We start from the raw sequence: 26350 nt of genomic DNA, 5'->3' as shown, positions 1-26350 counted from the left end.
GACATGACTGAGCGACTGAACTGAACTGAATTGAATGACAGCTTAGCAACTTTTTGGAAGACAGAAGAGGGCGGAAGTCAGACTGAGAAGGGAGAACTGTGAAACCAAGGCAGTAGCGCGAGAAAAAAAGGCAGAAGTGTTTCAGGCGACGAGGCTGGAGGGACGTCGAATGCTAGTGTCTGGAGACCTACTGGCCCTGATCTAAGGCTACAAGTCCCTCAGCATATAGATTTCTGGTTTTTCATGTCACAACGTGAAACACGGCAAGTGGAGTGTTTATCTCACATACTGCCACTTATGAGGGTGCTGACTGCAACTTCCAGTAATAAGGTAGCGGCTTCCTATGTTCCAAATAGGAACATATTCCTGTTGCGAAGGGTAGCAGCAGGTCTTTGGGACCCGCCTGCCGTACCAGCCCTTCGCTGGGAATAACCGCGCAGGCGCGCATTAAGGACTCGGAAGTGCGGGCGGAAGTTGTGTCGGAGCACTTTAGGGAAGGGACCTGCGGAGTAAACAGTCATTCGGCAGACGCCTGTGGATGGTATCGGAGGGGCTAGTCACTATGAACCGCCTCCAAGACGACTATGACCCGTACGCAGTTGAGGAGCCTAGCGACGAGGAGCCGGCTTTGAGCAGGTGGGCCCCTGGCCCGCCCCGTCCCCCTGCCTCTCCCCGGCCCCCGAGGCTTCGGACCAAGGTCGGACCTCAGCCTCCCGACTTGCTGCGCTTTCCGGGCCCTTTCGGATACTCCGGCCAGCGGTTCGGGACCCTGTCGCACCCCGCTGTCGTCTGTGGAACTCCGCCGGGGGTTCTGGTGAGGTCTTGCAGTCACGGGGGAGGCAGGATCGAAATTGGCGCAGGGAAGGGCCATAGTCCATATTCTGGAATTAAGCGTAAGATTCAAAAGCCGTGAGGTCGAATCCTGCTTCTGCAGCTTACCAGCGCTGTGACTGAGGGCCAGTCTCTTATCGTCGGTTTCTCGTTTGTAAAAAGGAAGTATAATAAACATCTCGAGTTTGTTGTGAGGCACTTGGGACTTAACTGTGAATTGAACATCATGAAGATTAAACTGCCATAAACAGAAATTAGGCTATTGTATGCTTGCTCTGGGCTACAGAGATCAGACATAAGATTTTTTGTCTTCGACAGGTTTAACGGTAAAGTAGGGGACATAAGATAGATAAGTATCTTGCGAGATACAGGTCTTGGAAATAAACGTGTATTGCAGAAGAGCGCTGTAGAAAAAGATGACCTGGGATAGTTACAGATGAAGTTCCACGGGAATTTCCAGAAGGGAGGGATTAATCCTACCTGGGGGAAACTTGCAATTATGTTGACTAGGTATTTCCAGGCAAGTTTAGCCATTTTTAAAGCTGTCAGCAGATCCTGTTCATAAACTTAAAAACATTCTGTCCGACTAGTTTTCTGTGAAACCGTTTTTCTCTTAATCACAGTGCTTCCTCATACTATCCTGAGGAAGGTTTATAGGATGGGAGATCAGACTGCTGTGAGGGTTTCTGTTGTGGGAAGTGAGGATGGATTCCAGGATTCCCTTATGAAGAGTTTCACTTAGGGGCCCAGTCTGTGAAAGTAGGTCTCAATTAGTAATTCAGTTTGATTGGTTTCAGTGTTTCCTGAACTTGAGTTATTCTTCCATTATCATTCCCATATTCACCCTTGTTATTATTCATTTAATATTTTTCTTTAAGTCAGTTTACATTTTTGTAGTTAAATGCCTTTTTTTTTTGGCTCACAGTTTGTGGGATCTTAGTTCCCTAACCGGGGATTGAACCTGGGCCCCCAGCAGTGGAAGCACAGAGTCCTAACCACTGGATCACCAGGGAATTCCCATGTAGTTAAATATTTGTAAGGAGACTTTATATTCCTGTGATGGTTGCCACTGGTAAGGTAACTGTAAATACTTTGAAAACAAAACAGTGTTATTAGGCAGTATTGCCTGCTGAATCCAATGCTTGTTTTGGAAAGGGAAATTGTGTTAGAGAGGTGTTTAAGAGGTGTCTGTCAGGATTTGATTTTACTCTATCTAGAAGTGACTCCTTTATCGCCTGTTACTGTTTCATGGAAGCTGGCAGAACACATGAGTCTCCCGAGTAAGAGACACCTCACAGTAGAGCAAGCAGTCTGAGCATCCCGTTTGTGTTGGTTGCTCTTGCTTCCAACTCCCATCTATAGGAGTTACTTGGAGAGGCCCACATGGCTGCTACGTGTTCAGTGGGTTGGTATCATAGCTGAGGACCACTTGGGCTTGGAGAATGCACCTTTTACAGCAGGCAGTAAATATGCCACTAGATGCCAGTAACCCCTCCTCCCACATCCCAGTTGTGACAATCAAAAATATCTCTAGCTGTGCCATATGTTCCCTAGGAGGCAAAATTGCCCCCAGTTGAAGAGTACTGTGATAGTTCAAGGGTAACAGTGAAAGATAAGCCTGAAAAGATAAGTTGAAACCAGATTGTGGAAGATTCTTTTGAATGCTGTACTCGGAGTTTTGGTCATGGATGATTTTCTTTTGGATTTGGGTAGTGATGTGATAACAGTTCTTTAGGAGTAATATGCTGGCATCAGGGTTCAGGGTGGAAGGAAGCAGAAGAGTTTTGAGACCTGGAGATCATTAGGCCTTGATGGTACAGGCAGAGATAAGAGAACCTGAGTGAATATAGAGGTGATGAAAAAGGGAGCATGCTGATCAGGATGGGGAATTTTCTTGGGAGTAAAATCTGGATAAGGCCTCTGTCATTAGTAAAATTGATTGGCATGAGTTGTATTATTCTTATTTACCTTCTTCTGGTGTATTAATAGAAGAGAAAAATAGTGAAGCAAAAACCATGAATAGTCTGTAACTGTTCATCAGACCATGAATCATTGAACATTATATATGTACTATTGACTGTATTAGAAATGTCTTAGGCATTTCATCTGGATAACATTTCATTTCTTCTGATACCTGGTTTAATTCCATACTGCTATTGATGGGGAAACCCAGGCACAGAAGGGCAAATCGGCATACATTGCTCAGGAGAATTTGGAATATACTTTAGGTCTCTCTCTCTTTTTATAGTTCCCTGTAGCACTGTGCCTTTTAAACTGTGATATTTATTTACTGTCTGTTAACATTTTGTGTGGATATATTAGCTGTCTGTTACGTATATTAAGTTTTATTTAAGTGTCCAGACTTTGAAACAAACGCCCAGTAAAATTTTCATTGCTGATAGAATTACGAATTGGTGCAATACACTTGAAAAGTAGTGTGATAATTCCAGAAGTCAGAAGGATGTTTATGTCTAATTTTAGACATTTAACCTAAGGAAATCAACAGAAACAAAATTATATATCCAGAGCTATTCATTGTATGTGTTTAATAGCAAGGACAAATAACTATACAGCATCTGCAAGAGGAAATGGTATGCAGACATTAAAAAATATGTTTGGAAATATGCAGAAATGGTTGAAGTCAGAAGAGCTGTATGTAATGACAGCTGAATCCAGTGCAACCTTATGAAACTTAAAATTGTTGGGCAATGGGATGATAGGTGTTCAAGTTATTTTAATACTTTAATGTTCATGTTCTTTGTGATTTAAATGTGTTCTAGTTCTGAAGATGAGGTGGATGTGCTTTTACATGGAACTCCTGACCAAAAACGAAAACTTATCAGAGAATGCCTTACTGGGGAAAGTGAATCCTCTAGTGAAGATGAATTTGAAAAAGAAATGGAAGCTGAATTAAATTCTACCATAAAAACAATGGAGGACAAGTTATCTTCTCTAGAAACAGGTAAACTTTTAGTTCGATTCTCACATAGATATTTTTCTAAGCTCCATAACGGCAGAGACCCTTATTTGCGTTCTGTTGTGTCCCCAGCACTTTCAGTCCGTGCCCAGTAAACACGTCTTGAGTGAATGAATAAATGTACTTGGCAACCTGAGCGTGCTTTTCTTTCATTGCTAGTGCAGACTTTTCCTGTGGTGCTGGAAAGAGGCTGTTAAGCGTTGTTTACTTATATGATTTCCTTTTGTACTTTTTACCCTAGGATAAAGAAAGACACATTAGCTTATAGAAGTACTTTTTAGGTTATGTAACACTGATATAGCAGATTGAGCAATGTGTCACCACAAATTCCTATCTTATTTTAGTAAGTAATGAAATATACTTAATTCTGGTGCGTGGTCTGTTATGTAAAATGTACCTGCCTTGAAAACTTTTGTGAAAGTAGGACTCCTCAACATTGGTTTCCATATTATTATGCCATATATTAACTATTAAGAATTGAAAGAATATATGATAATGATCAAAGCAAAGGCAGATATTAATTAAGAGGAAGAATTAGGGATGTACGCATATGATGACAGAAGTGTAGGTAATGTCACAGCACTGGGCACTACTGAGGAGAGGAAGAACATGTCCTTGACTCATTCCTCCTGACTCTTTATAGAGCTCTTACCCTCTTTTTTCTAAAGTCCCTTAAAACAAGATGTTTATTTCCTGTTCTCTACAGTATACTGCATGGCTGAAAGGTAGAGATATATATGCTGGTAACTTGAAAATATGGCTATTTTGTTTAATTAGATGTGCTTTTATCATTATCATATGTGCTTTCAGTCTCTTTCTGGCAAGAGAGGAAGAATAATTTTCTCATGATTTGGAACACATATTCGAGGACGAGAAGTTCTCTGTAATTGCATAGGGTACAGAAATACAGTAAGTCATTGACTCCAATAAGTCATTGATGTGAAAGTATTTTTCCACTGAAATGAAATTGGGAATGAGCCGATAGCAGTTTGAAGTGATGGAAGAATGTATGGAGTTTTTTATCTTGTCAATTCTGTATTTTTTAGTCTTTAAACTTCCTTTATGGTTTGACTAGGGTCTTCAGGAGATGGGATAGTTGGAACAGCTCCGACAAAGTACTATGACAATATATATTTTGATTCTGATTCTGAAGATGAAGACAAAGCAGGTAAGGAACATGTTCACCAGGTTTAGCAGCTATATTTTATGAAAGAAGTGTTACCTAGCAATTTGATATTAGGTTTTCCCTTTGAGTTTTATCTTTTAAGAAATTGCAGGCGGTTGATGTGAAAACAAAAGCAGGATTGTGCGTAGAACAGATGGAAGCACACACACCTGAGGGCCTGGGACTAGGGCAGCGTGCAGAGGCGCATCTGGGGAGAGGAGGAGAGTCCTGACTCAGTAGCTCTCTGCTCAAGGTTCTCGGCCTCTTTTTCCTTCAGGGTTCTTTAGCACAGCAGCATTTGCTTTCACAACTGCAGATAGTTTCTAGGTTTTACTCTGTTGTAGAATTTTCCCTAAGTTGTTGCTTTTTTAAAAAAATCAACCTCTCTGTTCTTTGAAATTGATTTTGTATAAATTAGAATTTTTTTTGGCTGTAGTGAGTCTTCATTGCTGCGTGCAGGCTTCCTCTAGTTGCGGCGAGCAGGGGCTACTCTTGGTTGCAGTCGTGGGCTTCTTATTGCAGTGGCTTCTCTCGTTGTGGAGCATAGGCTCTAGGCACCGGGCTGAGGCTGTAGTTGCTCTGCGGCATGTGGGATCTTCCCAGACAAGGGATGGAAGTGGTGTCTCTTGCATTGCAAGGCAGATTCTTAACCACTGGACCACCAGGGAAGCCCCTGATTTTGTGTAAATTTTGAGCAAAGTTGAGCATAATGACAAGAGCTAAAACTAAATTATATCAGTAGTTATGATGGAATACATACATAACATATTTATAAGGTAAAGAAATGATTTTATATTTTTATATATTGTTGCATAAATATTGACTTGTTCAAGTTGGTCTAGTATATGTATATGATCATAGTGTTCCACTCATTTTTGTTCTGAAATCAGTCGCATTTAATGTATGAGAACTTATGGAAAATTTAAGACATCAAAAATAGTTTCTAAGGAATTCCCTGGTGGTCCAGTGGTTGAGACTCCATGGTTCCACTTCTGGAAGTCTGGGTTTGATCCCTGGTCTGGGGAGCTAAGATTCTGCAAGCCGAGCAGTGCAGCCAAAAAAAAAAAAATTAGTGTCTGTTCTTGACTTGATTTGGGTGGCTTTTTTGAGACTCTGACTTCTCATTATTTGAACTCGGTTCTGAACTTTATTTGGAGGAATAGTTTAAAAAATTTTTTTTAGGAAGATAGAAAAAATGTGTACCTTAGGAAATAGGATTCTTCATTTTGTGTAAAAGAAGGTGTGAATTTTAGACATGCTACTTAGCCATATTCTTAACATTTTCAAAATTAGCACAAGTGACCAAGAAAAAAAAGAAGAAACAACACAGAATTCCAACAAATGATGAATTACTATATGATCCTGAAAAAGATAACAGAGATCAGGCCTGGGTTGACGCACAGAGAAGAGGGTAAGAACTTAAATTTAATATTTCAGATCTTTAGGGAAAATGATTAAAAGATGATTTTCACTGTACTCACGTTTTGAGTGTATGTGTGTATGTTTATAGAGACTTTGCTGGTGGCTAAGATGGTGAGGGATCTGCCTGTAATGCAGGAGACCCGGGTCATGCATAAAGAAAGTTTGAGAAAAAAAACTACTGAATATTTTGAAAATGAAAAGCAAATTTCAGTCAGGCCATTGGTTATTTATTTATTTTTATTTGAAATATAGCATCATGGACTCAATAGACATGAATCTGAGCAAACTCTGGGCAATAGTGAAAGACAGGGAAGCCTGGTGTGCTGGAGTCCATGGGGTCACAAAGAGCTGGACACGACTCAGTGACTGAAGAGCAACAGCATAGTTGATTAACAATGTCGTGCCAATGTCTGCTGTACAGCAAAGTGACTCAGTTATATACATATATACATTCTTTAGACCATATATTTTTTAAAAACTGTTGTTGAATTCAAACTGCTGTAGTTAGTCAAGTCTCTCCCTTCAAGAAACAAAGCTGACTTTTTTCAAATAAGCAGTATAAAATTACTTAGAGATTAAAAGTTTATACGGGAAATTCCCTGGGGGTCCAGTGGTTAGGACTCCACGTTTCCACTGCAAGGTGCTCAGGTTCGATTCCTGGTTGGAGAACTAAAATCCCGCATGCCTCAGCATGGCCAAAAGTAAAAGAGTTTATGTGGATTAAGAGTGGATGTGATGTTTTCTATATGAATACTCGAATCATGTTTACAAATTTGACTTTTTAAAGTTGAGGTAAAATTCACATGACGTAATGTTAACCATTTTGAAGTTAGCAGTTCAGTGGCATTTAGTGTGTTCACAGGGGTGTGCAACCACTTCCTATGTTGTTTCAAGTCATTTCCATCATTTCAAGAGGAAACTCCACACTCTATTTCAAATTTGATTTGATGAAGATCGATTTATCATAAAAATGAAAGCTGAAAGCTTATCACTGTTACCTAATGTTACCCTAGCCTGCCTGAGCTTCAGAATCACTGGTGAGAGTGAAATGCAAACCCTTGAGTCCTACTCCAGGAAGTTTCGATTCATCGAGGGTGGGGCCCAGGAATCTATAGTTGTCCAGTCCAGAGGGAATGTGATGCTGTGTGGGTCTTTGTGTACCACCTTTTAGCTTCCACTCTTCCACTTTGTTCTTTTTTCTTCTCTCAGTTTCATCCGTGCACCACTTACAGCTGTCGCTTGCATTTAAGTGATGAGTAGTTTTCACACCTACAGTGTGAGATGAACATTTTAAGTGCTATGAGCGCTGTTGAAATAATTAAGGAGCTTAAGATCTAGCTCCTGATTCCGGTAACAGAAGTTGTCAGTGACTTAAGATGGAATGTATTTTCATTGTTATGTAATCTTGAGAAGTAACATCTATAAGCCCCTTTTAAGAATATATCCTTTTATACTTTAGTGTCTTTGTAAGTAAATTCATACTTTATTTTTTCAATCAGCACATATTTGTTGAGCACTTACTATACGCAAAACACTGTTCCAGACTCTTGAAATACAAAAGGGAACAAAACAGACTAAGATTCTTAGGCACTTAGAGCTTACAATGCTTGCTTTTTAAAAGTAGCTTTATTGATGTGTGTGTGTTTAATTAGTAGACTTTTTTAGAATAATTTTAGAGGTACAGAAAAATTCAGCTGATAATACAGAGAATTTTCTTATTACTCCCTGCAACCAACAGCAAGACGACCTGACCACTGGACTGCCAGGGAATCCCCCCAGATTTCCTTAGTTTTTATCCTAATATCTATATTCTCTTCCAAGAGCCCATCTGGGATACCATGTTACATTTAGTTGTCATGTCTACTGAGGCTTTTCTTGGCTATGAGTTTCTCAGACTTTCCTTGGTTTTGATGACTTTAACAGTTTTGAGGAGCATGGGTCAGGAATATTGTGGGAGGGTCCTCTATTGGAATTTATCTAATGCTTTTCTCATGATCAGACTGGAATTAGAGGTTTTGGGGCGAAAGACCATAGACGTAAAGTGCCGTTTTCATCACTTTGTATCAAGGGCACATACTATCAAGCATGATTTAGTTTCTCAGCTGTAAAGTTCCTCTTTCCACACCTTTCTGTACCTTCTATTTGGAAGGATGTTATTATATTTAGCCTAGACTTAAGGAGTCATGTTCCGTCTCCTTTAGGGGAGAGTATCTTCATAAATTATTTGTAGTTCTTACATATGGGAGATGTGTCTGTTCTCCCCATTTATTTACATATTAAGTCATTTATATCAGCATAGAGTCATGGGTATTTATTTATACTTTGCTTATAATTTAACACTGTTTTATTTCAATGCTCTAATTGTTTTAATTTCAGTCATCAGGGGCTCTTTGAGTTGACTCCTGTGCCCCTTTAACATACTGTCTCATGGATTTTTGGTTTTGTTTTTTCTTTTTGAGTACCGCCTTACTTTCTGGCACTACAGGATGTTCCAGGTCTACCTTATGTGCCCCATTCCTAGAATTAACCATTTTTCTAAAGGGTACTGATTTCTTTTATTGGAAAGTGGCCTTAGAAAGGAAGATCTGGCTTTAATGTGCTTCACCCTTCCTCTTTCTGTTCTAGCTACCATGGTTTTGGAATACAGCGACCACGTCAACAACAGCAGCCTGTTCCGAATAGCGATGCTGTCTTGAATTGCCCTGCCTGCATGACTACACTATGTCTTGATTGCCAAAGGTAACTGATAAAGGGTAACAACACACACATACACACACACGCATGAAAATAAAACCACTTGGTGGTCCTTGTTTAAATAGACTTTTGAGGTACTTAGGAATTCTGATAAAGTTCTGTCCTCATATATCCCTTGTGCTGCACGACTAATCTTTATAGAAATAATTTTGATTATATGTAGTCTAACTAGGTTTTCTAATAAGTACTTGCCAGTGCTGATAAGGATTCAGTAAAACTGCATATATATTTTAAGATGATGAAATCTCTCAAATAGACTCATTCTTTTTTTCTATTGTGATAACATAAAATTTACTATTTTAAGCATTTAAAAATGTTGCTGTAAGAGTATTTCATTTGAATATTCAATTTATTGTTAGCTAGACCATTTAAGAATTAAATCTTTTCCCAGCTTTATTGAGATGTAATTGACATATACCATTGTATAAGCTTTAGGTATACAGTATACAGTGTAATGATTAGATATTCAAATATATTGCAGGATGATTACCACAATAAGGTTAGTTAACACAGCCATCACCTTACATAGTTCCTTTTTTTGGGTGGTGAAAACTTTTAAGATCTACTCTCAGCATTTTTCAAGTATGTGATACAGCGGGAGGCTTGGGTTTGATCCCTGGGTTGGGAAGATCCCCAGGAGGAGGTCATGGCAACCCACTCAGTGTTCTTACCTGGAGAATCCCTATGGACAGAGGAGCCTGGTGGGTTACAGTCCATGCAATTGCAAAGAGTCAGACACGACTGAGCAACTAAGCACACACATACACACACACACACACACACACACACACACAACTAAGCACAGCACATTGTTAACTATAGTCATCATGCTATACATGCATCTCCAGAGCTTAATCATTATAACTGGAAGTTTGTATCTTTTGACCACCTTCATCCACCTACCCTCCCCCACCAACTTTTTTTTTTAATATAAATTTATTTATTTTAATTGGAGGCTAATTACTTTACAATATTGTATTGGTTTTGCCATACATCAACATGAATCTGCCACGGGTGTACACGTGTTCCCCATCCTGAACCCCCCCCCCACCTCCCTCCCCATACCATCCCTCTGGGTCATCCCAGTGCACCAGCCCCGAGCATCCTGTATCATGCATCCAACCTGGACTGGCGATCCATTTCACATATGATATTATACATGTTTCAATGCCATTCTCCCAAATCATCCCACCCTCACCCTCTCCCACAGAGTCCAAAAGACTATTCTATACATCAGTGTCTCTTTTGCGGTCTCGCAATACAGGGTTGTTGTTACCATCTTTCTAAATTCCATATATATGTGTTAGTATACTGTATTGGTGTTTTTCTTTCTGGCTTACTTCAGTCTGTATAATAGGCTCCAGTTTCATCCACCTCATTAGAACTGATTCAAATGTATTATTTTTAATGGCTGAGTAATACTCCATTGTGCATATGTACCACAGCCTTCTTATTAATTCATCTGCTGATGGACATCTAGGTTGCTTCCATGCCCTGGCTATTATAAACAGTGTTGCGATGAACATTGTCTCCCCCACCAACTTTATGAGTTCAGTTGTTTGGTTTCTTTTTTTTTTGGATTTCACATATAAGTGAGATCATACACTATTTGTCTTTCTCTTTCTGACTTATTTCACTTAGCATAATTCCTTCAAGCTCCATCCATGTTGTTACAAATGGCAGGATTTTTTTCTTTTTTCTTTTTAATGGCTGAATAATATTCTATTGTGTGTATATACCATATTTTCTTTCTTTATTCATCAGTCGATGGACATGTATGTTGTTTCCACATCTTGGCTGTTGTAAATGCTGTAATGGGTTTTTGGGAGGAAGACCACTGAAGTAAAGTGCCATTTTCATCACATTATATCATAGGCAACAAGCTATCAACATGATTTATGGCTATTAATGTTGACCTTGATCACCTGGCTAAGGTGAGGGCTCAGATGTCTCTTTGAGAGAGTATTTTCATTCCTTTGTATACATTCCCAACAGTGGGATTGCTAGATCATATGACGGTTCTCTTTTTGACTTTTTGAGGCTCCTCTGTACTGTTTTCCATGGTGGCTGTACCAATTTACATTCCTACCAGTAGTACACAAGGGTTCACTTTTGTTATCTTTTGACTTTTTGATCATATCTATTCTATGAGGTGATATCTTACTGTAGTTTTGAGGTGATGATCTTGCAGTAGTTTTGATATGTAGTTCCCTGATAATATTGAGTACCTTTTTGTATACCCGTTAGCCATTTGTATGTCTTATTTGTAAAAATGTCTATTCAACTTCTTTGCCCACTTATTAATTGGATTTTTTTATATTGAGTTCCTTATATATTTTGGAGATTAACCCTCTATGAGATATATAATTTGCAAATATTTTTTCCCATTCCATAGGTTGCCTTTTTATTTTGTTGATTGTTTCTTTGCTGCGCAGAAGCTTTTTAGTTTGATGGAGTTCCCATTTGTTTATTTTTGCTTTTGTTGCTTGTGCCTTAGGTGTCAGCTCCAAAACATTGCCAAGACCAGTGTTAAGGAGCTTTTTTTTAGGTTTTCTTTTAGGAGTTTTACGATTTCAAATTTTAAGTTGTAGTCTTTATTTCCAATTAATTTTTGTGAGTGGTGTAAGTTAAGGGTCCAATTTCACTTTTTTGCCTATGAATATCTAGTTTTCCCAATACCAGTTATTGAAGAGATTGTCTTTTCCCCATTGAATATTCTTGACTCCTTCCCAAATATTAGTTTATGGTACATGCATGGGTTTATTTCTGGGCTCTTGGTTCTGTTCTGTTGATCAATGAGTCTTTTTTTATGCCAATCCCATACTGTTTTGATTACTGTAGCTTCGCAGCATAGTTAGAAATCAGGAAGTGCGATGCCTCTAGCTTTGTTCTTCTTTCTCAAGATCGTTTTGGTTATTTGAGGTCTTTTATGGTTCCATACAAACTTTAGAATTTTTTATGTTTCTATGAAAAATGCCACTGGAATTTTGATAAAGGTTGCATTGACTCTATAAAATGGCTTTGGGTAGCATGGACATTGTAGCAGTCTCTGAGCTTGGGATATATTTACATTTATTTGTGTTTTCTTCAATTTCTTTCATCACTGTCATAGTTTTCAGTGTATAGATCCTTCACCTCCTTGGTTAAATTTATTCCTAAGTATTTCATTATTTTTATGTTATTGTGAATGAGATTGTTTTCTTAATTTCTCAGTTTGTTGTTAGTGAAAATGCAACAGATTTTTGTTGATTGCTTGTGTATCCTGAATCTTTGCTGAATTCATTAGTTCTAACATTTTCTTTTTGGAATCTTTAGAGTTTTGTATACATAAGATCATGTCATCTGGAAACAGGGATACTTTTACTTCTTTCTTTTCTGTTTGGTTACCTTTTCTTTTTTTTAACCTGATTGCTTTGACTAAGATTTCTAGAAATATATTGAATAGGAGTGGTGAGAATGGACACTCTTATCTTGTTGCCTGTTTTAACCTTTTTTTTTTTTAACTTTAAACTTTTTATTTTGTTTTGGGGTATAGCCGATTGACGATGTTGTGGTAGTTTCAGATGAATAGCAAAGGGACTCAGCCATATATATATATTTATCCATTCTCCCCCAAACCCCTTCCCATCCTTGCACATAACATTGAGCAGAGTTTCCTGTGCTATATACAATAGGTCCTTGTTGGTTATCCATGTTAAATATAGCAGTGTGCACCTGACCTTCTAGTGTACATTTAAGTGACATGAACTACAGTACAATTGTACAGCCATCATGACTCTCCATTTCCAGAACTTGTTCATCACTCCATTTAGGAACTGTTTCCCCAGTAGACAGTAAGTCACCATTCTCCATCTGTACCTATCCCAGCCTCTGGTAATCTCTATTCTACTTTCCTTTTGGATTGTTCTTTGCTAGTGTATAGAAACAGCAGATTTTTATGTCTTCATTTTGCACTCTGCAACTTTGCTGCCTTAATTTATTAGCTCTGATAGTTTTTTGTGTAATCTTTATAGAACTTTAAACATATAATATCATGTCATCTGTGAACAGAGAAGATTTTACTTCTTCCTTTCCAGTTTGGATGCCTTTTATTTCTTTTCCTTACCTCATTGCACTTATTATAACTTTCAAGTTGGATAGAAGTGGTAAAATCAGGTATTTTTTGTCTTGTTCCCTTGTCTTAGAGGAAAAGTTTTGTCTTTCATCATTGAGTATGATGTTAGCTATAAATTTTTCATATATGGCCTTTATTATATTGAGGAGTTCCTTATATTAGTTTTTGGGTGTTTTTTATTATGAAAGAGTGTTGAATTTTTCAAATGCTAAAATTTTTATGCATCAATTGAGAAGATCATGTATTTTTTTATCCCCTTCATTCTATTAATCCAAATATACTCTTGCCTTTTTCCTCTCCTTTTTTTGCCAGTAGCCTTATAAACGTCTAACTTAGTCGGTGTTCTAAATCAGTTTAACTGAAACTAAATGATGATGCAGGTGGTAGATTTGTTCTAGTCACTGAGTAGCCAGATGTAGTTTTACTCTTACTAGCTAACTTGAGGTTTCTGATCATCTGCAACAATGAATTTTTGTACTCTCCATTTGAACTCTTAAGTTTTTTGTATATAAATTGACACCTAGAGTGGGAAATAAAGAAAAAGTAAAGTACCTGTGTATTTAAGTTGCTTCTCTTTTAAATTAAACCATACTGCTGTGTTACAGGATTCCTATACCCAAAAGAAGTTGCTTCAAGATCTAACAGTAGAAATTGGTCTTGGTAAAAATTGTGTTCCATATGAATACAGGATTCCAATATGGTGGAGTATAAATGTAATTTTTATGGTCTCACCTAGAGAAGCACCAGCCTGGTGGTTGGTGGAAGAGGAAAAGATCAGAGTTTAGAACCAGTGGAGGCATAACTTGACTTCACTGTTTTTAGCCAAATAGATATTTCTGTTGCATGAGCTTTAAGGCAGAGAAAAGAAAAGTAACAGTAATTACTAAGTCAAGAAAAGTAGGAAAAAACATTAAAAAAGTTATTTGAGGAGAACAAAGAAAGCATTATTTATTCTTTAGACTATTGGAGTGAAGCCAAGAATGGACATTATAAAGTCAGGTGCTCTTTAAGCATTTAAAATTGTAGCTTTTACTAAAATAGTGACCAGAATGGCACCACCTGTAATGAGAGGAGGGCAGAGTCTCAGGCCACAATAGGAAAAGATGCAGTCAAAGAATTTTTAAACATTACCTCTCAAGTTTCCAACAACTTTTCTTGTCTTTCTGTGTTGGAAGAGCAAATCAAAAACTTTTTTTACTGATGTAAAAGTTAGCTTTAGAGCAGTAGAATATATTCATTCTTTATTATCTATTTTTGTAACAGGTCCCTTCCTGTTCTTAAAATAACTCTTAAAAGTTTTTGAATTTCTTGTTTTGTTCTCATGTTTTAACTTTGTTTGGTATTTCAGTAAGTTTTTGATAGATAGTCTTAAATTTTTATCTAAATGTGTAACTATTAAAATAGAACATACATCCAAATTCTCCATTTCATTTTCCTCTTAGGCATGAATCATATAAAACCCAATACAGAGCAATGTTTGTAATGAATTGTTCTGTCAACAAGGAAGAGATTCTGAGATACAAACCCCCAGAGAACAGGAAGAAAAGGCGAGGCCATAAGAAGATGAGGTCTAACCAAGAAGGTGCTGCGGAGGAGGCAGAGACAGATGTGGAAGAAATCTATCACCCAGTCATGTGCACCGAATGTTCCACTGAAGTGGCAGTCTATGACAAGGATGAAGTCTTTCATTTTTTCAACGTTTTAGCAAGCCATTCCTAAATAGCCATGCTGGCATTTAATTGCCCAATACTGTACACAAGGCAAATACACATTTATGTTCTTCTTGCCTACTCATCTCAATGACAGTCTGAGTGGTTATTTGAGGAAGCAGTGTTTTATCTTTATCTTTTTGAAAGAAAATGGTTATCTGCTCTCATTCCCCCACTTCCTTTAAAGAAAAAGAAAATTTCCCCAGTTCTGATGGGATTCATTATTCATTCCTTTTTTGGATAGATATTTGGAAGCTGGGGCCTTTTATTTATTAAAGCTCTGTAGAATTAAAATGTTCTAGAGTTACAGGTAACTTTTGTTTCAGAGTATTACTTTTATTTTCTGTTTTGGATATACCCTTGGTGTACTTAAACTATATTGTTTCTGCTTAGAAGAATGTTTATTTCTCTTCTCCCCCATAGGATAGAGTGAACAGTATTTAGTAACTGTTAAAATTAGGTAGAGTTAGTATGGGGGTGCCTTGGGTAATTAACATAGGTCTTCCCTTAGAAGGATGGTAGTTACAAGTATTCTAAACTTAATGAATTAACATAGTAAAATAGAAAGTTGTGGTAAGGAAGAGCAAACTAACCCTCTAGCTTTAGACTTAAAAATTCTGTTGCTCTCTCTTGTGCTGCCATTTATTTCAGAATTGCTGTTGTAAGCAACCAAGGTATGTTTGTTTTTGCTCTTAATAATAGAAAAATCATTAGTGGCAGCTTGAAGGAAATTGCAGTGTAGGCATCTGTACATATTTAGCTTTTTAAAAAAAATATGACTGGACTCATTCCAAAAACAACATTAGGAAACTCAGGGTCCTCTTGTTATTTTAATAGACATGTGATAGAGTGAAAAAAAATCAGGAAATAGGTTTTAATTCAGGCTCTACCATGCTAATCTTTGGCAAGTCTGTTCCTGTGAGCTCCAGTTTTCTCATCTATAAAATGAAAAGATTAGAAAAGAGCAGTGATTTTCCACAGAGGTCAGGGCTCAACAGAGCTTGAGTGGGACTTCTGCTTTCTTCCTCAGAGAACGATATACCTCCAGGAGGGAAAACATATCCTTTCCACCTCCCTGCCTTTTGCACTTTCTAAAAGGCTACACATAAGGTGAACTGGAAACAGTGATAGTGTGGTATTTGTAGGAATTGGATGGAGGCAGAAGAATGATAAAGAATTTGCTTCTAGGAAATTTCCAGTGTCTTAATATCATAGTTGATCATTTTTGTGATATGCTGATATCTATCCAGTTGAATTGTGCTGGAGAAGACTCTTGAGAGTCCCTTGGATTGCACGGAGATCAAAGCAGTCAACCCTAAAGTACATCAACCGTGAATATTCATTGGAAGGACTGAGGTTGAAGCTGAAACTCCAATACTTTGGCCACCTGATGCAAAGAGCTGACTCATTTGAAAAGACCCTCATGCTGGGAAAGACTGAGGGCAGGAGGAGAAGGGGTGACAGGGGATCAAATGGTTGGATGGCATCATTGACTCAGTGGACATGAGTTTGAGCAAACTCCGGGAGATAGTGAAAGATAGGGAAGCCTGGCATATTGCAGTCTGTGAGGTTGCAAGGAGAGGTTGCAAGGAGTCGGACAGGACTGAGCAACAAAAATCCAGTTGAAAGAAATATGTATACTTTTAAATGTTTCAATATATATGCTTTTAAATGTTTCAGTCGACAATATATATGCTTTTAAATGAGCGACTGATCTGATCTGATATACTTTTATGTTTCAACATATTGCCAGATAATACATTACAAAATACTACTACTAGTCTACTTACTTTAACCTTGTATTTGTCTTACTGTAGCTTTATAAGATCTTTTTCTGTCTTACTATCATTGTGTCAGGAGTCTGGGCGTGGCTTAGCAGTATCTTCTACTGAGGGTCCAAAAAAGTTGTAATGCAGTTGTTGGCCAGGTTGTATTCTCATGTGAAGACTTGCCCAGGGAAGATTCCACTAACTGCTGCACTTCCAAGCTACTGCACATTGTGAGGTTGTGGGACTGAGGTTGCTGTTTTCTAGCTGGATGTAAGCCAGGTGCTGCTCTCTAGAAGCCTCCTGCCAGGATGTATCTATGCTTCTGTTTTGTGTTTTCATGTGTATCATTCATGAACCCTTTGTCCCCTGCATTGGAAGCGTTGCAGTTTCTTAACCACTGGATCACCGAGGAAGTTCCTGTGATTTCTTCTTTTCTAAGCCCCTTATCCTCCTTACCCCTAAATGTTTCGTCCTCACAATTCCCTAGCCCTCCCTTGCAGGAGTCACTGCCACCCACCTCTGAACTGTTATGTAATTTGGAAATGAAGGAGGCAGGCAGTTAGGGAATGGAGGGAGAAAAGGGAGACCCTACCCCATGTCATCAAATATTAAGATGCACGCATATCCAATGTTGAATATCTTTTCTCAAAAAATTTTCTGAATGGATTATCCTGGTTTTGGAAATTAATTGACTGTGTTGACTCATTAATGATTTGATACGCATTTTAAGCAGTCATGGATATGTCAGAATTCTTGAGAAATGTAAAACTCTAATGTGCTAATTATTTTCAAATGTGAGGAAATTCATATGTTTTAAAATGAAAAATTAAGTTTATATATGAATTTAATGGAACATTTTAAAATTTTGTAGTTTAATTTTCTTAAATTGGTGTCTGCCCTTTTCATGCCTAGATCTCAGGCATTTTCTTGTATGTTTTCGTTTCTGGAAAAGTTTGCAGGCCCTGGGCTTCCTGCCTACAGTGTGAAATGGACAAATTGGATTTGATCAAGTCTTCCTATAGGAAGGGATCAGTAAGGGAACAAAAAGTTGGCAGTAGTTTATCAACATCCCATCAGTTCAGTTCAGCTCAGTCGCTCAGTCATGTCCGACTCTTTGAGACCCCATGAATCGCAGCACGACAGGCCTCCCTGTCCATCACCAATTCCCGGAGTTCACTCAAACTCACGTTCATCGAGTCGGTGATGCCATCCAGCCATCTCATCGTCTGTCATCCCCTTCTCCTCCTGCCCCCAATCCCCCCAGCATCAGGGTCTTTTCCAATGAGTCAACACTTTGCATGAGGTGGCCGAAGTATTGGAGTTTTAGCTTCAGCATCAGTCCTTCCAATGAACACCCAGGACTGATCTCCTTCAGAATGGACTGGTTGGATCTCTTCGCAGTCCAAGGGAGTCTCAAGAGTCTTCTCCAACACCACAGTTCAAAAGCATCAATTCTTCGGCTCTCTGCTTTCTTCACAGTCCAACTCTCACATCCATACATGACCACAGGAAAAGCAATAGCCTTGACTAGACGAACCTTTGTTGGCAAAGTAATATCTCTGCTTTTGAATATGCTATCTAGATTGGTCATAACTTTCCTTCCAAGGAGTAATAAGCATCTTGTAATTTCAGGTAATTAAGCAATTTCAGTAATTCTTAATAGCATGACAGATTTTATTATCTTTTAATAGGTATTAGCTAATGGGACCTAGGGAAGCACAGGAAAATTTCTTTTGCGTTAAAGCAGTTCTAGGCAGAGTAGTATTTAGAGTGATATATTGCCAGGGTTGCCACAACAAAATACCACAAACTAGGTGGCTTAAACAACAAATGTATTTTCTGACAGCTCAGGAGGTGGAAAGCCCAAGATCAAGGTCAGCAGGTTTGGTTTTTTGTTTTTGTCTTGAGTCTTCTTTGCCTGACTAGCAGAGGGCCACCTTGCTGTGTTTTCACATGACTTTTCTCTGTGTGTATGCAGGTCTATCCTCATCTCTTCTTAATAAGGAAAGCAGTTACAATGGATTAGGGCCTACCTATGTGACCTCACTTTATTGTAATTACCTCACTACAGATCCTGTCTCCAAGCACAGTCATGTTATGATGTACCAGGGGTTCGGATTTCAATATACGCTTGTTGAGAAGATAAAATTAAGCCCATAACAATTGTCATCTTTTATTTTATGTAGTAGCAAACTTGATGATAAAGCACACTTCAATTAAGGTAAATCTGTTTTCCTACTGTCTTCCAATGGGAATATACTGCCCTCCCACCCCTCAGTGAAACATATCGATAGCAAGAGTAAGACCTTAAGCTCAAAAGCAGAAACAATTTTGAATTACTCTGTACTCTCCAGATCCTACCCCCGCAATTTTGATTTTATTCTTGCTGCTTTACCAAGTCTTTTATTTATATTGTCTTCAGTCCTTCTTCAAATGATGAGCATACCTTCCAGATACAGAGTTGCTCCATTTCATGTGGAAGATTCTATAACTTGGCTTCCCTTTCCCCTTTTGTCCGAGATCTCAATGAACTGTTTTAAAAAAAACACCTAATTTTATGGAAGTAGAGTTGATTTACAATACTGTACTCTGCTCTGTAGCAGTGTGATTCAGATATATAGATAGGTATTCTTATCCATATGGTTTATTATAGAATATTGGATATAGTTCCCTGTGTTGTACAGTAGGACCTTGTTTATTCTATATATAATAGTTGCGTTTGCTAACCCCAACCCATCCTTCCCCCTTCCCCCTCTCCTTAACAACCACAAGTCAGTTCTCTATGTCTGCGAGTCTGTTTCCGTTTTGGTAGGTAAGTTTTCAATGAACTCTTCTACCACCTCACTTATCCCCGTCTTTTTTTTATTTCTCTTTCACCTTCCTTTTTATTTTTGGTGTTACTGTGTGCAAAGGCCTAGACATACAGAGTAAGAAGAAATACATGTTCTTTTCGTGAAGTTTACTGTCCAGTGTGGGAAGATGACCTTTAAAAAAAATGCACTGACTTTAGATGGTAACTGAGAGTTGTGATTTGATGTGAAAGCAAGGGGGTAGCTACTATAAGAGAATGTGTGTTTTAAATTTAAATAGAGCTTGGAGAAGGCCTAATGAAGTGGTATTTGAGGTGAAACCTCCCCATTGAGAAGAAGAGTTACTTTCCTGCAGATGGATATTTGGGTTGTTTTTCTTCCTATTTATTTTGCTGTTAAAAACATTGATGCTTTGAACATTCTTACACACATTTCTTGATGGATATTTCCAAGAATTTTAAGGTTAAATCTAGGAGTGTTAATTGTATGTTATTCTGTATGTGAATGTTTAGTTTTCAGGATGGTGCCGAATCATTTTCCACAATATTTATACCAATTTACATCCATGAAGGAAACAAAAGAAATTCCATTTAATAGGCTCCCCTGGTGGCTCAGTGGTGAATCCGCCTGCCAGTGCAGGAGACATGGGTTCAATCCCTGATCTGGAAAGATCCCACGTGGCGAGGAGCAGCTAAGCCCATGTGCCGCAGTTGAGCCTGTCTGTGCTCTGAAGCCTGGGAGCATCAACTACTGAGCCCGTGTGCCCAGAGCCCGTGCTCTGCAATGAGAGAAGCCACCGCAGCCTTTTTGTCCGGCATCGTAGTGAGGCGGCAGTTGTTGCAGCTGCTCTCCGGGCTTCGCTATGCCGCCCAAGGGTGACAAGAAGAAGAAAGATGCCAGAAAGTCGACCAAGAAAGACAAAGATCCAGTGAACAAATCTGGGGCCAAAAAGAAGTGGTCCAAAGGCAAAGTTCAGGACAAGCTCAATACTAGTCTTGTTTGACAAGCAACATGACAGACTCTGTAAAGAAGTTCCCAACTCTAAACTTATAACTCCAGCTGTTGTCTCTGAGAGTCTGAAGATTCGTGGTTCCCTGGCCAGGGCAGCCCTTCAGGAACTCCTTAGTAAAGTACTTATTAAACTGGTTTCAAAACACAGAGCTCAAGTGATTTACATCAGACACACCAAGGGTGGAAATGTCCCAGCTGCTGGTGAAGATGCATGAACAGGTCCCACCAACTGTAGATTTTGAAAAATAAAACTTTATTAAATAAAAAAACAAAAACAAGAGAAGCTACTGCAATGAGAAGCCTGCAACTAAAGAGTAGCCCCACTGCTCACCAAAATGAGAGAAAAGCCTGTGCAGCAATGAAGATCCAATACAACTAAAAAAAAAAAAAAAAAAAGACTCAGAGCCAGGGTTCATTAAAAAAAAAATGGAGAAATTCTATTTGAGAATCTCCCAAACTTCCCATAAGAATCTTCATTCTTGTCAGAACTTCACAAATTTAATTTTTACCAATCTAAATATGTATTTTTACCAATTTTTCATTGCAATTTTAATTTTATTTTCCTGATTATTATCTGTTTTTTTATTTTACTTTTGAAAATAAATTTAAAAATACATTGTGGGTAGCAGATTTTTGTGAGTGATATATTGCAAATATTTTCTCTCATTTTGTGGCTCTCATTTCACCTTCCTCATAGTTTCTTTTAATAAAGTTTTTTTAAGATGGTCGAATTTGTCATTTTATGGTTAACACTTTTTGTGTCTTGTTTAATAGCTCTCTCCTAACCCTGAGGTCACAGATAATTCTCTATTTTCTTTGAAATGTTTCTAAAATATGTACTCATATCTAATTATTTTATCTATCACTGATTCCTTTTTTCCTTGTGGATACTTAGCACTCTTTATTGAAAAGTCCATTCTTTCTCCAGTGACCTAAATGGCATCTCTGTCTTATCAAATTTCCAAGTGTGCATGGATCTGCTTCTGGGCTCTCCATTCTGTTTTATTGGTGGTTTTGTATCAGTGCAGTGTACCATGTTCATTTCTGTGGCTTTATGGTAAGTCATGCTATTACATTTTAGAAGCAACCAGTAAAAGTTCTGTAAACCTATTTGAGATCTTAATTGGAAATTCATTTAATCTTGAGGTCATTTTTAAAGAAATTGACATCTTTACAATATTGAATCTTGCTATCAATGAACATGATATTGCTCCAGTTACATTTCAATGAAGTTTATAATTTTTTACATGCCACTCATGAATATCTTTTAAAAAGATTTATTTTGTAGGTTATAAGGAGCTCATGATCTGAGCCACAGTCAGCTCCAGGTACTCTTGGAAAAGACCCTGATGCTGGTAAAGATTGAAGGTAAAAGGAGAAGCGGGCAGCAGAGGTTGAGATGGTCAGATAGCATCACTGACTCAATAGACATGAATCTGACCAAATTCTGGGAGGACAGGGGAGTCTGATGTGCTGCAGTCCGTGGGGAAGCAAAGAGTCGGACACTGTTTAGTGACTGAACAATTCCTAGGTAACTAATGATTTTTATTATTTATTTAAGTGGTCTATTTTTGGCTGTGCTGGGTCTTCGTTGTGCTGGCTTTTCTCTACTTGTGGTGAACAGGGGCTGCTCTGTTGCAGTGTGGGGGCTTCTCACTGTAGTGGCTTCTCTTGTGGGGCCTGGGCTCTGGGATACATGGGTTCAGTAGTTGCAGTTTCTGGGCTCTAGAGCACAGGCTCAATAGTTGTGGCGCACAGGCTTAGTTGCTCCAAGGCATGTGGGATTCTCCTGGACCAGGGATCAAACCCATGTCTCCTGCATTGGCAGGTGATTCTTCACCACTGAGCCACCAGGGAAGCCCCTAAATTGTCTCTTTAAAAAAATTGCTTTCTAACTTTGTTATATAGATAGGTGACTGCTTTTTAACTTTCTCTCTCTCTCTCTCTCTTTTTTTTTTTTTTGCCATACCATGTGGCTTGCAGGATCTTAGTTCCCTACCAAGGATTGAACCCTGGGCCATGGCAGTTAAAGTGCCAAGTCCAAACCATGAGACTGCCAGGGAATTCCCGACTTTTTTTTTTTTCTTAACTTTAATTTTTATACAATTGTAGATTCATAGGAAGGTGTAAAAATAGTACGGAGAGTTCCATGTACTCTACCCAGTTTCCCAATGGTTCTGTCTTATGTGGATATAGTACAGTATCAAAGCCAAGAAATGGACATTGGTGCAACATATATGTATAGTTCTGTGTCATTTTGTCAAGTGTGTGGATTCCTGTAACCATCAATGCTATCAAGAAACATCTATTCCATTACCACAAAGCTCTCCCTCATGCTGCCCATTTATGGCTCTATCTACCTGGCATTCAAGTATTATTTTTAGACCCTGGTAGTTAATAATCTATTCTCCATATCTGTAATTTTATCATTTTGAGGAATTTATCTAAATGGACTCATACAATACATAGTCTTCTGAGAATTTTTTTTTTCACTCAGTATAAATGCCCTGAGATCCATCCAAATCACTGCATGTGTCAGTAGGTCATTCCTTTTTTATTTCATTTTCTGGATGTATTCAGTTTGTTTAGTCATTCAGCTATTGAAGGAGCAATTGCTTTTTAAATATAAAAGCAAATGCCCACTTTAATCATAATTCTGAATTGCTTTTTTTGTGTTAATATCTATGGTTTTATAAAGCATAGTAAACTAAGCTAGGTATTATTATTTTGCATTTTGGCCACGGCACATGGCACATGGCCATGTTCTCTGACCAGGGATCAAACTCGCCCCCTGTGGTGGAAATGTGGAGTCTTAACCACTGGACTGCCAGGGAAGTCCCAGTATTATTAATTTTTATTGGTTAATAAGATTTGCTATGCTATGCTAAGTCACCAGTCGTGTCTGACTCTCTGCGACCCCATAGACGGCAGCCCACCAGGCTCCCCTGTCCCTGGGATTCTCCAGGCAAGAACACCAGAGTGGGTTGCCATTTCCTTCTCCAATAAGATTTGAGACATATATAAATGATATCTCTATGATATACATTATAGTTATAACTAGACAATTAAAATTCACACACTTATATGAAATATTTGTAACTCTATTTATTTCTTTATTTTGACCACCCTGTGGGGCTTTTGTGATCTTAGTTTCCCAACCACGGATAGAACCTGGGCCCTTGGCAGTGAGAGCAGAGTCCTAGCCACTGGGCCACCAAGGAATTCCTCTATTTAGTCATAATAAATTTAGATCTACCTGAAAAAGATACTACCTACCATAGGGCTAAGTACCTGAAAAGCACTTCCAGGGTCATTGATTTAATATAAAGTGATTATTTAAACAGACACATGCACACATAGCTTTCCTCCATGTCTTTTTTTTTTTTTTTTAGTATTTATTTATTTGGCTGTGCCAGCTCTTAGTTGTAGCATTCTGGATCTTTTTCAGTTGTGGCGTGTGGGATCTAGTTCCCTGACCAGGGATTGAACCCTGGCCCCCTCCAATGAGAGCATGGAGTCTTAGCCACTAGACCATTAGGGAAGTCACTTGTTGACTTGTTTTAGAATTTTATTTAATTCATCTGTAGACATACAGACCTTCTGGTCCCACTCCAGACCATCTAAGTCAGGAACTTGGAGGGGGCGGGTGGTACCCAGCCATCTTTTTACAAAAGCCTTCCAGGTGATTCTGATGTACTCTGAAGTTTGAGAACCACTATGATAGATTTTTTTTTTTTTTTTTAAGTCAAGGAAAAAAACAAGCCAGAGAACATTTGAACATATACCCTATTAGGTTTTATACTTGCTACTGTCTTTCTTCTGCTTTTGGTCTCTACTTTTGGTCAGGTGGGGTGTGTCGCTGTTACTTCTAGGGCCAAAATAACCTCAGCCCAAACACTCGTGGTGTCAAATCTTGGCTTTTGACTTAGCAGCAGCAGCCATGGCCTGGTTGTTTTTTCCTCTTGATCCTGTTTCTCAGACAGAGCTGAGGGCTAGCTGTATCACAGGCTTTGAGAGTGGTTTTGAAAGTTGAAAATCTGCAGTGTTGATCTAGCTAGAATGGGACTGTGAAGATCCTTGGTGAGTCCTTACAGATGGTTCATCTGCTCAGGCCAGGGTTGGCGGTGGGGATGGTGCAGTGTGTGTTTGTGGTGGGTGAGGGTCGGGGGATTGTAATGATCACAGATCCAAGGACTGAAAAGGACATTTTAAAGGCCTGAGCTGTGTGGCTTGGACTCTAGGATCAGGTTTTTTCACAGTCTTATCTGTCAATCCTCTTTTTTTAAGTCCTGCTTTTGGGGATTATGTCTAGAAAATGTTCTCCCTTTCTCCCCATTTATGCTACTTTTATCTGCTTTTCTTTGTTTTTCAAATACCTCATTGGTCCACTTGCAATTTATTCTGGCTTTAAATTGTTATTTAATGTGTCCATTTGGAGGACACTAACATTTCATTTTATCATGTTTCCCATGTACTGCATCTCTTTGTTATTAAAATCTCTTGGTCTTTGTAAATTAGTAAAAAAGTTTACTACCAGGTATTTTTGTTTGTTTTTTGCCATTGAAATTGGATCTTTTGTCCATTATATATTCTCACAGATAGCAGCTGGAGGAAAGCCACTGATGTAAGCAACTGTTGTATTTTATAACTCGCTACCGTGATGAACCTCAAGTTGTCACGGTTTTTCAGTCACGGTTTTTGGGTTGTCCTCCTGTTACCTGTAGGCAGCCCTTCTGCACTGGTGTCCAGGATACTGTGAATGTGTTCTTTCTGTTGTCTTTTTTGCTTATTTTCCTCTAGAACTCTTCATTCTCCAAGTTTCAGTCCTTCAACCATTCAGTGCATAGTCTCTTCCTCGGATGAGTGTTCATCCACTTTTTAAAGTTTGCCTCAATGTTAATGGTTCCCAGTGTATTCTGAGCCTTGACTCTAATTCTAAATGTCTGGAAATACCCTGGACTGTCCTAGGACCTTGAGAAATGTGCTTTTCTAAAGCTGAATAGGGACTTCCCTGGAGGTCCAACGGTTAAGGCTCTGAGCTTCCACTGCAGGGGGCACAGGTTCCATCCTTAGTCAGGAGACTAAGATCCCACATACTGCACAGGACAAAAAAAGAAAAAAAATCAAAACGAAAAAAGCTCAGCAAAATAGTCTAGGATTCCTTTATTCTGGTTGTGATATCCACTTCCTGTGTAGTTTTAAGATTTAAAATTTTTCTTTGTTTTCCACTTCCACTTAGTTAACAAATCTTTTTTTTTTTTTTTAATCTTCCTTTCAAATGTCCCACATTTATCTATCATTTCCTTCTAGTCACGCTGAGTCCAGGTCATTTCTATCCCTTTTGAACCATTACTACCACTTGCCAACCGGTTTTCTTGTTCCCCGTCTCTTCGTTTGTTGGTTCATCAACATTAACTGAGCTCCTGTCTGCCTGGGATTGTGTCAGGTGCTAGGACTTTACGAACAAGGACCTACTCTCAACGCGTTGAGATGAACAGGGAAAACAGGTAACCAAGCAATCACGGTATTGTGTGGTGTGTGCCATGGCACAGATGTGACACCAGGTGCCACCAGAGTATGGAAAAGGAAGGACTTGGGACAGCTCTGGAGAGGAGGTAAGGCTTGAGCTGGGTCTCACAGAATTGGTATGAATTGGCCAGGAATTTAGCCGTCTGGGGTTGCTAACTCTGTTAGATCAAACACTTATTTGGGAAAGTTGTTTTCTCGAAATGCTTGCCATATATCCTATTTTTTTGGTATGAGACTTTAAGGTTCTGTAAGGGCTATT

General features: G+C 38.6%; 1 protein-coding gene and 1 pseudogene across 2 annotated transcripts; both read left to right on the top strand.

Annotated features, from left to right (window-relative positions):
• The first annotated feature begins 456 nt into the window (after positions 1-456).
• On the top strand, positions 457-15286 carry EAPP (E2F associated phosphoprotein). 2 transcript variants are annotated; one of them, XM_061394141.1, is made up of 6 exons: positions 459-636; positions 3612-3793; positions 4884-4976; positions 6267-6384; positions 9021-9134; positions 14706-15286. In XM_061394141.1, exons 1-6 carry the CDS (start codon positions 539-541, stop codon positions 14980-14982), a joined length of 882 nt encoding a protein of 293 aa, XP_061250125.1. In that variant the 5' UTR covers positions 459-538; the 3' UTR covers positions 14983-15286. The 2 variants fall into 2 exon arrangements, with proteins under 2 accessions (XP_061250126.1, XP_061250125.1); XM_061394142.1 differs by lacking the exon at positions 6267-6384 and having other exon boundaries at positions 457-636; positions 14706-14794.
• Positions 15287-20413: 5127 nt separating this feature from the next.
• LOC133233957 (small ribosomal subunit protein eS25-like) lies at positions 20414-20845 on the top strand (annotated as a pseudogene).
• The last annotated feature ends 5505 nt before the right edge of the window (positions 20846-26350 follow it).

This window comes from Bos javanicus, chromosome 21, assembly GCF_032452875.1.
Source record: "Bos javanicus breed banteng chromosome 21, ARS-OSU_banteng_1.0, whole genome shotgun sequence".
NCBI lineage: Eukaryota > Metazoa > Chordata > Mammalia > Artiodactyla > Bovidae > Bos > Bos javanicus.
The sequence above is the reverse complement of the archived record's forward strand: the minus strand, read 5'-3'. Positions and strand labels throughout refer to the sequence as shown.

Coding starts and splice junctions, on each gene's coding strand:
- EAPP (XM_061394141.1), top strand. CDS start 539: ATGGTATCGGAGGGGCTAGTCACTATGAACCGCCTCCAAGACGACTAT. Junction 637..3,611: donor GAGGAGCCGGCTTTGAGCAG/GTGGGCCCCTGG, acceptor AATGTGTTCTAG/TTCTGAAGATGAGGTGGATG. Junction 3,794..4,883: donor GTTATCTTCTCTAGAAACAG/GTAAACTTTTAG, acceptor TGGTTTGACTAG/GGTCTTCAGGAGATGGGATA.